This window comes from Crocuta crocuta, unplaced genomic scaffold (genome assembly GCF_008692635.1).
Source record: "Crocuta crocuta isolate KB4526 unplaced genomic scaffold, BGI_CrCroc_1.0 scaffold562, whole genome shotgun sequence".
Taxonomy (NCBI): Eukaryota; Metazoa; Chordata; class Mammalia; order Carnivora; family Hyaenidae; genus Crocuta; species Crocuta crocuta.
The window spans coordinates 294,975-308,147 of NW_027531012.1; the positions used below are offsets into that span (position 1 = coordinate 294,975).

General features: G+C 36.9%; 1 protein-coding gene across 1 annotated transcript in view; it reads left to right on the forward strand.

The window, feature by feature from the left end:
* Nucleotides 1-4,268: 4,268 nt before the first annotated feature.
* The window catches only part of ROS1 (ROS proto-oncogene 1, receptor tyrosine kinase), a 111,945-nt gene continuing 103,040 nt past the window's right edge, over nucleotides 4,269-13,173 (forward strand). The window contains exons 1-3 of the mRNA XM_077770835.1: nucleotides 4,269-4,391; nucleotides 10,781-10,825; nucleotides 11,937-11,996. Of these exons, the coding sequence (XP_077626961.1) occupies nucleotides 4,269-4,391; nucleotides 10,781-10,825; nucleotides 11,937-11,996 (228 nt within the window). The remainder of the gene's footprint in view (nucleotides 4,392-10,780; nucleotides 10,826-11,936; nucleotides 11,997-13,173) is intronic.

Here is a 13,173-nt window from a genome sequence, read left to right on the forward strand (position 1 = left end):
TATTATGGCATGGATTTCCTTAAACCATAAAAAACTCTTTATAGTGCTGATTTTTCAAATTTTCTTTTCTCTAGTTTCTTCTCTTAATTTATAGTAAAAATACAGTGGATGCTAGCTATAACACACAAAATATGTGCTAATCAGCTACTTATTTTCTCAGCAAGGCTTCTGGTCAACAGTGGACTATTAGTAATTACATTTTGGGGGAGGTAAAAGTTACATGCAGATTTTGGATTGTGGAGGGCTCCGGGTGCCCCTAACTCTCATGCTGTCTCAGGGTCAACTGAACGTGCAGAACTCTGGGCTGATTTTTAATGACTGTTCAATAACTCATACAAAGAAAGAGCAACCACTTAAAAAGCCAGCCTTTTAGAATTTATGGCTTTTGAAAAAGCTCCAGAATGGAAGCAGCAAGGAAAAAGGCTCTGAACCACAATAGTAACAATGATAGCAACAGTAATGAAATCCCCTGAGCACTTGGAGGTAAATAAAAGTTTGAGAAGAACAACAGCAACAACAAAAACAAAAAACAAAAAAACCCCAAAACCAAAAATCAAAACCAAACCAAAACAAAAACCCCAAACCCCCCAAAACAATGAAAACAACTCAGACCCCAAATTATGCCTTTGCATTGTGATTTTATCTTTCATTATAGGAAGCAAAAGGCAGGCACTTATTGATCCTATTTTCATTTCCAAGCCTCAGGCAAGGAATGCAGAGAAAAAGAATGTCAAATAGCTCACTTTTGCATTTTAACTACTGAGGTTCCAGGCTAAAATAAAATTTTAATTTGATAATAATGTAGTAAAATGAAATTGCTGACTAGAAACTGACCTTTGTCTTTTTAGCTTCCATTCCTCTAGGCTGAAACCTTGGTTCTTGAAATTTAAAAGCTGATTATTTAATTTTCTTTCTTTCATTCTGTAGCATCATCCCTTCCCTGAGGCATAAAGATGAGATACACTGGGTGCAAGGAACTTACACGAGAGACAATGACTGTCCCCCATCCCCCTTGCCCCCAAATATCCCCCCAGAGAAATAATGATTGCCCTGGTGATGACCAATGTATACCTTTGGGCCAATTTCAAGTTTCACCTTATGTGCCACAGTGGACCATGATCAGGTTCTAGCAGGCCTGATAAGGAGTAAGGGATGATGGCAGAGGTATGTGCATGAAAAAGAATTTGCTTGTATGGCAAATTCTTAAGGCCTTGCATATTGGCAATGTCCCTCTTCAGTCTGATAATCTAAAAGGTCATTGTTTGGAACTCCTTTTGATGACTGTACATTTCACTTCCCTGGAGTTATATGATACTGATGGAGTACAATGGAGTTTCAGGATGCACATTCTATATTTTCAATAAATATAATTTTAGAACTCAGATATATTGGATCATATCAAATCAATGCTGTTGCTAATGAATTGTAAAACTCATTCTCATAAAGAAATAGTAGAGAAGTTTGTACTTAATGAAATTCCTCATTCCTCATTCTTTCATTTGTGCTAACCAAAGTTTGGATTGTATTATTTGAGGACTGGTATTATTTCGGCCTTTCAGGGATGCCTTGCTGGCTTAGTGGGTAGAGCATGTGACTCTTGATCTCAGGGTCATGAGTTTGAACCCAAGTTGGGAATAGAAATTACTTTAAAACATAATAAAATGTCTGCCTTTTAAAGTTTTTTTTGTTGTTGTTGTTTTTTTATTTCTAGGAGAGAGAGAGAGAGAGACAGCGTGAGCAGGGGAGGGTCAGAGAGAGAGGGAGTCACAGACTGAAATAGGCTCCAGGCTCTGAACTGACAGTCAGCACAGAGCCCGACACGGGGCTCGAACCCACGAACCGCGAGATCATGACCTAAGCAAAAGTCGGACACTTAACCGGCTAAGCCACCCAGGCGCCCCAATGTCTGCCTTTTAGAATGATGCAAATGACTGCCCATTTGGTGGCTGACTGTATTTTCCGAAGTTAGTGCAACAATCTCTTCCATTCTACATGTTCTTCTCAAACCTGGCTACTTTCACATCAAGAGGCGGAGCCTGTTTCCTTCTCCATGATTCTGGGCAGTTTTATGCCTCTCTGGCAACCAATAAAATGCAGCAAAGGTAACTATGATTTCTGAAGCTGAATCATAAAAGACCATGCAGCTTAGCATTGGAGCACTTCCACCAAAGCTCCAAGCCACCACGTAAGCTCTCCAGTTGCTTAGAGACCATCATGCTGGAAAGAAGTCCAAATAATTCCATGTGGAGAAATCACCTGGAGAAGATATATGAATTGATTGATCCAGTATTATATTATAGGACTTAGATTGTTTCCAATCTCTTGATATAAGTAATGCCATAACAAATATCTTTGAACACAGTCCATTTTTCATGAGAGTAACTAAATGCCAGTTAAATTCCAAAAAACAGAATAAGCACAAGATCTTGAAACTGAAGGTTATTTCTTTTTCACCTTCCCCCAATAAAGCTACATCAAGGAAGTACTTAGTGGTCCATTTTGTTAGCGAAGTAAATGTTACAAATATTATTTGTGCTAATATGGCAAAAGACATAGGTACCACCGTAAAGAAGATATCTTTTGTTGGAATGGGGAAATCCCATGGACAAGGAAGTTTATTTTCTGATTAAAGTGTGTATTTTGTGGAAAGATGGCCATTTTCCTCTGACCAAGAGATCAGATAGTTGTATATTCTTTAATCTGCATTCTTTAGAATGGAGAGAATGAACAAAGATCAGGTGGCAGTGTGGAACTTTTTTCAAGACAACAGGCTTTAGGGGTCAATTCTGAAGTCAGTACCATTTGTCTTTATGTTATACAGCAGTTTTGTCAACATTTGCTCAAAGATGTTCAGCTTTTAAAAAAAAACCCCATGCATGTATCGCCCACAATGAGAACCTGGTGCCAATAAAAAAAGGTTCGTTACATGAGTATAATTTATGTAAGAAGACATAGTATAGAACTATATGCTAACTAACTTGGATGTAAATTTTAAAAATCAATAAAAAGACACCCGTCAAATTGGATTAGGGCCCAATGCAATACCTCATTTTTTTTATTATTACAGGTTTTTTTTTTTAATTAAAAAAAAGGAAGAAGCAGAGGACATGGAAGTTTGGGGCACCTGGGTAGCCCAATCAGTTAAGTGTCCAGCTTTAGCTCAGGTCATGATCTCACTGCTCCTGAGTTCAAGCCCCATGTCAGGCTCTGTGCTGACAGCTCACAGCCTAGAGCCTGCTTCAGAGTCTGTCTCTGTTTCTCGGCCCCTCCCCTGCTCGTGTTTTGTCTGTCTCTCTCAAATATAAGATAAAACATAAAAAAATTTTTTTTTAAAGGCATGGAAGTTGATTTGATACCTAAGTCATAAGAAAAAACAGCAAACACAAAACTATCTGGCCTTAATGATTTAACCCCCAGCAATCTAAAAAGTAGCTCTCCAGAATGACTCACTTCTGTACCTTGCAGATATCAAATTCTTAATTTTATCTTGATGTCAGGCTAATTGAAATTTGTACAATATTTCCTTTTCAAGACAGCTACACTTGTACATATTTTAGACAGTGGCTAGTTTCAGCTCTCTGTCTCAATAGCCTTGATAAGGGAGTATTTTAGTTAATATGTAGTGAAGTTCTCAAAGTGTGCTAACACACTTCCTTGTCTTTAACTCACCTTCAGAGTATTTGTCTATTAATTTCAGCTTTATTTGCTTTTTAATTTCAAAATATGTATTTCAAAGGGTTCTGTTTTTCCCCTCTGCAGCATCGTTTGATTCTGTTTTTCTGATAGTTCTTTATTATAATAGTGTTACTGTTTGCTAAAGCATAGATGGTCAAAATCCAGTTTCCTGCATAGCTGAAGTGAAGTGGTGGATGTGAAGTGAAGTGGTGGATGACCTGAAGTGTTCCAGTTTGAGATTGCGCACATGTCACACGCTTGCTGAAATGCAGTTTGCGTTTTCTACGTTGTTTACTTCCCATTTGAAGCGCACTTCTAAGCTCTAACCTTTAGACAGTGGTGACTTTCTTTGTGAGAGTAAAAGGAAATGAAATTATGAAATAGCTGCTCTGTGAATGTTACAAGCTATCTAGGATTCAAAGGTCTAAAGTAAAAGGTCTAAATATTATTTTAAAAGGCAAAGATATTCTAACATGTCAAAAAAATACCCCAAAAGTCCACCAGCTACTCTTTCAACTGAAAGCTAAAGAATTGATGCAATGAAATGGAGAAAACGAAAAGCACAGTCATCTAAAACCGCCATTGGTGACGTGATGAAGAATATTTGCTGGCTTCTTCTGAGACTTGTCAATTTTGTGACCCTTGGCTGTGTATGGATTTCTGTGGTACGGTGTACAGTTTTAAACAGCTGCCTCAAGTCATGTGTAACTAACCTGGTAAGTTTTGCTGGTCTAATATTTGTCTTTGCAGGATCTGTAACATGGAAAATTCAACTCCTTACAAATGAGTGAGTTATTTTCTCTTTATGAGACATAGTCTCGTAAGAAGTGGTAGCAAGGCAAGAAAGATTCTATAGAAGGTAGGGGAGCTATTTTAGTTCTCTATCTGTTCATAGGTGTGTGTGTGTGTGTGTGTGTGTGTGTGTGTGTGTGTGTGTGTGTGTGAGGGGGCATAAGACTCGGGTTAGAGAGGCTTAAATACAATACATTTTGCATGTTTTAAAAGTATCAATTTAAATTCATTTATTACAGAACCATTTCTGTTTGTCTCGAAGCAAGAAATAGGTCTGGCCACAGGGTAATGCCTACCAGCTACAGACAGCGGTACTATTTATATTGTTGATGGATGGTGGCATCAGGAGGTTGCCCAAGGAAGCAGATACAGCTGCCATATAGAGCAACGTTTTATTTGAAAAGCAAGAATTGTTTTAAATTCCTTTACCTCTATATGTGCATTTGTAATTTTTTCAGTAATGAGATTTTGGTTAGAAAATTGATGTTTTCTTTCTCATTTCCGGGTGTCGCTTTATATAAATTGTTTCGTATCTTTCGGTTATTGTGACTTAGATGTGCTTAAAACAGTCACTGAATCAACTGTAAAAACTAAATACATCCTAGCCCCAGAAAGATGCACTCTTCATACCTAAAGATAAAGGAAATAGCAAGATAGCTTACAGGTCATACTACTTATACTCCTACTTATTAGAATAATAAAAGTACCAAATACAGTACTCATTGTCATGTTAAAGTTGGAGATAGGAGTCTGTGGCAGATACAAAAGATATTTATTTGTGTTGCACTCTTCTGGCTTAATTTAAACTATAGTTTAAAACACTACCGAAGCTAAGTATGGATAGTAGCACTTTTTAGAGAAGTTTGGTATTTTATATAATTCATTGTTGAGGACTTCATTGCCATTAACGTATAATTGTATGCGTTAGGTTTTTACAGTTGTCATCCAAACTTAAACATGGAAGAATAAGACTATTAAATGTTTTCTTTACTAAAAAAAAATTAAACATTTTCTTCCCTGATTATAATAAGAACATAAATTCATTGTAAAGTATTTATAAGATAGAGAAAAAATAGAGAATAAAGAAAAAAGTATTCTTTCTTCTAATAGGTATGTAATTTTACATACAGCTGGGCACTCACCTTTTTAATTTAAAATTACGTTGTAAGTTTTTGCTATATCCTGAAAGGTTTTTTTTAATCCTGAAAGTTTTCATGGGAACAAGATCTTTAATATATTTAGAATATTTCCATCCGATAAAGTTACCACCATCATTTGTAAATTTCCCCATACTATCAAAACTGATGTTGGTTGTTCCCATTACTGTAGTCTCCAGTTTATTTTATTTTAGTTTGTTTAATTTTTTAGTTAAGTTTCATTTTTTCTTGTCTCTGTGTGGGTTCCTTGGTCTCAGGCAGTAGGAGTGGGCAGTTTGTTCCGTTGCATGGCCTTCCGATCACCACCTACAGACAAAGGCACAGCTGATGTGGTGGTGGCCACAAGAGACATGGTCTGCCAATTTCACTGGTGACTGTAAGAAATATTCTCCATCTGGGCCTCCCACATAGGGCCCGGAGCGACAAATCCTAGGTGAATGAACAGTGAATATGTAGCCATGGATCAGGGGAAAGGATATGGAAAATGCTTGAGTTTATTATACTGTTTGAATTTTTTTTGTGTTCCATTGTTTTAGCCTGGACATTTGCTGTGAAGGCAATTCTTTATTTCACCGAGTGGTTCTTGATACTGAGGCATCTTTGCTTTTTAAAAAGAAACACGAAGTCTTGTCCACAAGAATGTTAGAATTTCTGTCCATAAATGCACAAATCATAGTTCTATGCTTGAACATGAGTATTTTACATCAATTGAGGGATCTGTAAGTGCTAGCTGAATGTATTAACTGATTTGATATTTTTGAATTATATGTGCCTGCACCATAGAGAACAAAAAATAATTAATGTTCTTCAGAATACTAGTATAATGAGATCCTTTATATAGAGAGACAAAACAGATTCATGGTCAAATAACTTATGGAAATGCTTTTGCCAGCTTTTTGTAGATTCATAGACCACAATAACATATGGGTGGATTCATTTAATCATAGTTTTTGGATCTTTTTTGACAACAAAACCTTTTTTTTTTTTTTGTTTTGAGTAACAAGTCCCAACAACTGAGGAATGGGTGTTGAGAAATGCTCTTAGAAGCATCAACTCAATTCGATAAAAGATTGTTAGAAACAATAGAGTTCAGAAGGTTATCCTGCTTAAAAAAGCACAAACATCAATACCTGTCTTGTATTTCAATATAAAACTTTATAACAAGATAATAGAAGAAAACCAGAATCCAAACATTCCATAAAATATCCAGAAATCAGCACCATTTGTATTGGCATAGGAATGGGCAGACCAGGACAACAGAATAGTCTAGAAATTGAATCAGGCACATAAGGGTGAGGGGAATATGATAAAGATGGCAATTCAGACCAAAGTGGAGCTATTTATTTAGAACAAAAAAATAATACCTTCTTTCAGTAGGTGAATGGATAGGTAAATTGTGGCACATCTAGACAATGAAAAATATTATTCAGAGCTAAAAAGAAATGAACTATCAGGCCATGAAAAGACATAGAAGAAACTTCAAAGCTTATACTAAGTAAAAGAAGCCAACCTGAAAAGGCTACTTACTTACTGTATGATTCCAATTACAGGACATTTTTACAAAGGCAAAACTGTGGAAGCAATGAAAAGATCAGTGGTTGCCAGGAATGGGTTAGTATGTGGTAGGAGGGGGGGATGAATAGAGCACTGAGGAATAGTGAAAATACTCTGTGTGATACAGTGATAGATATAAGTTACACATATTTGTCCAAACACACAGAATATACAAATCCACGAGGGGGCTCTAAGGCACACTATGGACTTGGGGTGATTATATTGTGTCCATGTAGATTTAATCTTAGTAAAAAGTGTATTATTCTGGTCAGTGATGTTGATAATGGGGGAGACTATGCATGTGCGGGAGCAGAACGTATTTGGGAAATCTCCATACCTTAATCTCAATTATGCTGTAATTCTAAAACTACTCTAAGAAAATAAAGTCTTTTAAAAAAGGTTTAAAGAAATTTTTAAAAAGCTAACTCCTTGCAATACTGGCAGATTCAAAATAGATTTCAGGAGGTATTAAAAAATAGTGTGCTTTAAAGAAGTACTGTGATTTAAATATACACAAATGACAAAAAAAAACAAAAGAGGACTTTACCCCATAGAAATATTAGCATAAATTATGAAATAATATTTCTACAATCTTGAAGTGGGAATGCCTTAGAAAGCCTGATTCAAAAATATGGAATCCCTAAGAGAAATTATTAATAATTTGACAACTTAGAAACTTAAATTACATGACAATAAGCAGAATGCAACAAAAACAAAGTCAAAAGATAGAAAAAGTATCACACAAGAAGTAGAATTTTACCAACCCTTCTATATACAAAAGTATTTAAAAGAAGTTTAGAAGCTGAAAAGTTTAGTAAAGAAGAAACAGAAATGGCTAACGTGCATGTGATAGATGTTCAACCTCACAGCAACTACAGAATTGCAAAACGATCAACTTTTCTTTCATTTTGTTGGCAAAGATAAGAACATTTATAGCTGGCAAGGTTCGGGTAAACCAGCACTCCCGTGTACACTTGCACAAGAAATGTATCTGAGATATATCTGCAAAAAGCTGTTTACAACATGTTTGCACATAATATTACCACTAGATTTCCAAGTTCATGGTACTGTACTATTATAGTTAATACATTATTACATGAGTCCTCACAGAGTTTTGTGAACTAAATATTATCTTACTTATGTTCCTGATGAGAATACTAAATTTAGACAGCACAGGTAACTGAAAATCTCTCATCACAAGCAAGTCGTATATGGGACTAAAATGCAGACTCTTCTGCTCTGTTTCATTTATCAGGGTCGAAAGTATGGAAATGAAATTAGTTCCAGCTAAGGTGGGTAGGACAGACAAGGCTGTGCCAAGAAGTAGGTACGGGTTAAGGAGATTTGAGATCCAGGACTGGGATTGCGTGTTTTAAGCAGATCATTGGAATAGGTGGAGCTAAGGTAAACTGGTGAGGATCCCAACTGCGAAGTGAGGAATGTGAATTTGGTGAAGATTACAGAAGATGTTGTGCTTTGGTTAAGAGCACAGGCTCTGGAGACAACTCTCAGATCTCTAAATCTTAACTCTTGGGCAATTTGCTAGACCTCCTTGTGGCTGTATAATGGATTTGTATAATGGAGTTAATAATAATGCTTACCTAATAGGGCTGTTGAGATGTTGAATTAGATTTAGTGTAAAACACCTTGTAGAATGCCTGGAACATAGGAACCACTCACTGAATGGTGGCTGTAATAATGATGATGATGAGGGGGGTGGAGAATGCCATGAGATTAGGGAAGAGTGTTGACAAAATCTGCTTTAGCAGAACCCTGTAAACCTGACTCATGAGGCTACCTTGCCCAAGGTTGCTTGAGGGGCTCTCCATTCAGCCTGTTAAATTTAATCTTGACTCAATACTGTTACAGTATGACTTTATGGTCCCCAAGAAACATCTCTGTTAGCCTATTGTTTAAAATGGAATGGAGAGGGGCTCCTGACTGGCTCGGTCATTGGAACGTGGGACTCTTGATTTTGGGGTTGTGAACTCAAGCCCCATATTGGGTGTAGAGATTACTTAAAAATAAAAACTTTAAAAAAAAGATAAAATAAATGGAATGGAAAAACTACCCAGCATCCACCCTGTTGTTTTATGAACTAACAGATTTTTGAAGGGATATGAACTGAACAAATTCAGTTGCAAACTGACTCTTACATTTGATTTTATATGATTGTGGTTCAGTCATCTAAAGGAGAATCAAAAGCTTCATTTTGAAACAAAGTGGAAACAATGTACTATTGTGCACATGGTTGCAAAAATAAAGATATTGTTCTTACTCTCTAAGTACTTATTATGTAAAAAACAAAACATGTTAAGCATAAGGGGTTAGGGAACGGAAGTTAGAGGAATCTTCATTCACACATCAAATGAGAGTGGAAAAGGCAACATTGGTTCTTTGGTTCCTGGGTCTGATTACTTCTCAAGTAAACCCCCACAATGCTAGGTCACGAGATGAGACTTCCAAGAGACAGGACTTCTGGAGCATTTGGGTGGAATAGGCCATCTTGAATTTACGGGTTTGTTCTTCCATATGTATTCATTGAACATCTCTTATCACTCTGGACTGTTATAGGTACTAAGCAGAGTGAAGAGCAAAATGAATGATGTTCATGTGGATGGGGAGAGAGTACTCAGTGAGCTTAGTGATAAACAGATCTTCTCTTTCCTCTGAAAATCGTAGGCTATTCAGAAAACCACAAGAGATGCTTAAACCACATACAAGGCCCCTTTGGATTTTCTATCATCTCCTGAAACATATCTTGCTTGTAGGGCTGGGGCAGCCAAGGATAGATGGTATGCTCTTCACTGGATTAATTGTCTTTTCAATTCAATGGTTCAAATCCAGCAACTTTTCAGGGGATGTTCTGAACAATATAGAGGTACTAGGAGTATTCACTTAGTTATCCTCTGGTCATAATTCTAAATCAGTCAGTGAGGCAGGTTGACAATTAGACATGTCCAAAGAATACTATTTGGGCACATACCTGATTATCATAGGCCTAATGTCGCCATCCTTTGTAAGCCTTTCTATTTACCAAGGACTCTACTCATGTGATGACCAGGGAAAAGATGAACAATTTATAGATTTTTTTCCCCCTTAGTTTCTATTTCTTTTATTTTACCCCAGCACAAAAAGTTCTTAACAGTTGTGAAAATATAAGAAAAAAAGAGTAATCTGATATTTTGCTATATGTAAAATTCTAAATTTGTATTTCTTCTCTATGCTTAGTAAGACTGCTTTAAAAAAATCTGAACATAATTCTCCTTAAGCCTATGAGTCCTTTGACTTGATGAATCGACTAAAGTCACAGGCTTATTTAATGTCAGAATCTATCCTTTGCCCTTAACTACTCCTTAGAGTTGCACCCCCACTCCCACCTTTATCATTTTTACAGAATTCTCAGACATTCCATGTTATAATTTGCACTGGCATTTTACTTGATTTCATGACTGATTTAATGACTTTAAAACATTGTACTTTCTACTAGAAAGCGTGGAGGAGGCAACACTATTCCAGGAAGCTTTTTAGAAAAAAGGTGTGGTAGTTGTACTGAACACAATACTGATAGCTGGTTTTTATTATCTCCTTCTTCACTTCAGGGCAGGCAGCTTGACATTGGTACGCCATATAATCTGAGTGAACTGGTGAGTAATTGCTTCCATTGTCAGGAAGTTTATAGTGTTTGCATTGATAAAAATGGGACAATGGTCAGGTTTTATTACAATAAAAATAATCCCTAAGTAAAGTCTCATTTATTATTCCTTGATGGAGGAAACTCAGTTGAAAATAGTGAGAAATCTGAATTATAGAATATTCAAAAAATGAACTCAGTCACAGTGTGTTGAAGAGGAAAGAACACAGGATTAATCCAACTCTGTGATTTTGATTCTACATTGCTGTGTGGCCTTGGACAAATACTTAATATTTCCGAGACTTAGTTTCATTTTGTGCTATCTGAGAGGTTTGGATTAGATGATCTCCAGTGTTTCCTATAACAATTACACTTAGGGTTTTATTACTTTCCTGAACCTGTATCCATTTATTCAACAAGTGTTTAGTGACTCAAAATATAAACATGAACAGACTTCCCAACCACTGTTGACCTATTTGGGTTTTGATATGCTGTTTTCTGGTTGAGTTCCTAGTTTTGAGTTTTGCTTGTTTTTTTTTTTTTAAATTTTTAAAGTTTATTTATTTATTTAGAGAGAGAGAGAGTGAGAACATGAGTAGGTTAGAGGCAGAGAGAGAAGGAGAGAGAACTCCAAGCAGGCTCTGCGTTGACAGCCCTGATGTGCAGCTTGAACTCACAAACCATGAGATCATGACCTGAGTCAAAACCGAGAGTCAGATGCTTGACAGACTCAGTCATCCAGGCGCCCCTGAATTTTGCCTGTTGTCTGAGGACATGGCAAGGGCCCACGATATGCTCGATTCCATGTTGTCCAGGACTTTCCATGCTGCCAGCCACCCAGTGGACAGTGTGCTCCCTGAAGGTTGGGTGCTCTCTGGCTTCTAGGCCTGACCACCAACCTGTACTCAGCAGCCCTGCTGTGCTGTAATGATTCACACCAAGCCCTGCTCTGCCTGTAGATAGGAGGACTCTGCTTAGATCCAAAGGTCTTCATCCTTCTGAGGCCACAGATTCCTGGGTAGATATGTATTTCTCAAATACTCTTTGTTACTCAGTTGCCCTATCAAGTGACAAGAAAAAGTCACACTTCTTTAGTCACCATCATCTCTAATGATCTCTTGCAGTGCATCCAAGGATGTCATTTTTGGAACTCTGTAGATCAGGACAACTGTGCTTTGAAGTGTGTAAGTATTAATTATGTTTCTGTGTTGATGCTAATATTTCCTTCAATAGAAAAGTCATCTAAGAGGATTCCCATCTGAATTTCCATTGGCTTTCAATTAGTTTGCTTGACTCTAAAGGAAAAGTAAGGTAGCCTGAGTGATACATAATTCAAGATAAACGTTATTAATGCAAATAGAGACCAAGGGAGGTTAATGCAAACCATGGAACCCAGGAATGCCCAATTGCTCCAAAGCATAAAGGCCTTTTAGTAGAATATCAGGCATTTGTTAAATTTCCTAGTCTTATGCGTCTCAAACTGTAAAGTACAATTATCTAAGGATCTTGTTAAAGTGCAGATTCTGATTCTGTAGGTCTTGGGTGGGACATGAGATTCTATACTTGGAACATGCTCCCAGGTGATGTGATGCTGGTAGTCCTTGGGTTACACTTGGATAGCAAGGCCCTAGATCATGTTCAAAGTTTCTCTGCAGGGAACATGGCAGCAACCTACTCCAGGGGTCACAGCCCCTACGTTCACTCCACTCTATGTAGAAAATACATCCCTAAATACTTGATATTTAATTTATCCCAGCTTTGCCATTTAGTGTATAGCTAGGTAAGGTACTTAACCTCTTGATACTTTACTTTTCTCACCAATAAAATAGGATAATAATAGAATCTCCTTCCTAAGGATAATGCCTGATACACTGTAATTACTCTGATCTAATGAATAAGATTTTTGTTAATTAAAAGTAGGTTCATTCCTTTATTCAGATTGTTCAGGTTGGAGGTTAAATCATGATAATTTGGGGTTCATTTTAATATTGTTTTCTAATAATCAGTGAAACTATATCATTGAGATTTAAATAAGGATATTAACTTTTCCTTACAAATGGTGCTCATAACTTTTCCTGTATGGCGTGTCCTCACAGGTCACTATTATGGGAGCTCTCACATTTGTGTGCCCCATAGAACGGGAGTTACCAAAAGGTGGAGCAGGTGCAACATGGATTTTGGAACTATTACACATTCTAAAAACACTCTTGCCTTTCTTTGGAACCACTTTTACAAATTTCAGCTAAGATCATTATTTGTCTAGTATGTGTTGGTTATCCTTTGCTCTGACATATAAACCTGTCATAGTGGGTTTCTCTCTTTCTGGTTCACACTGTGTCTACCGCACAGGACACAGTGGGG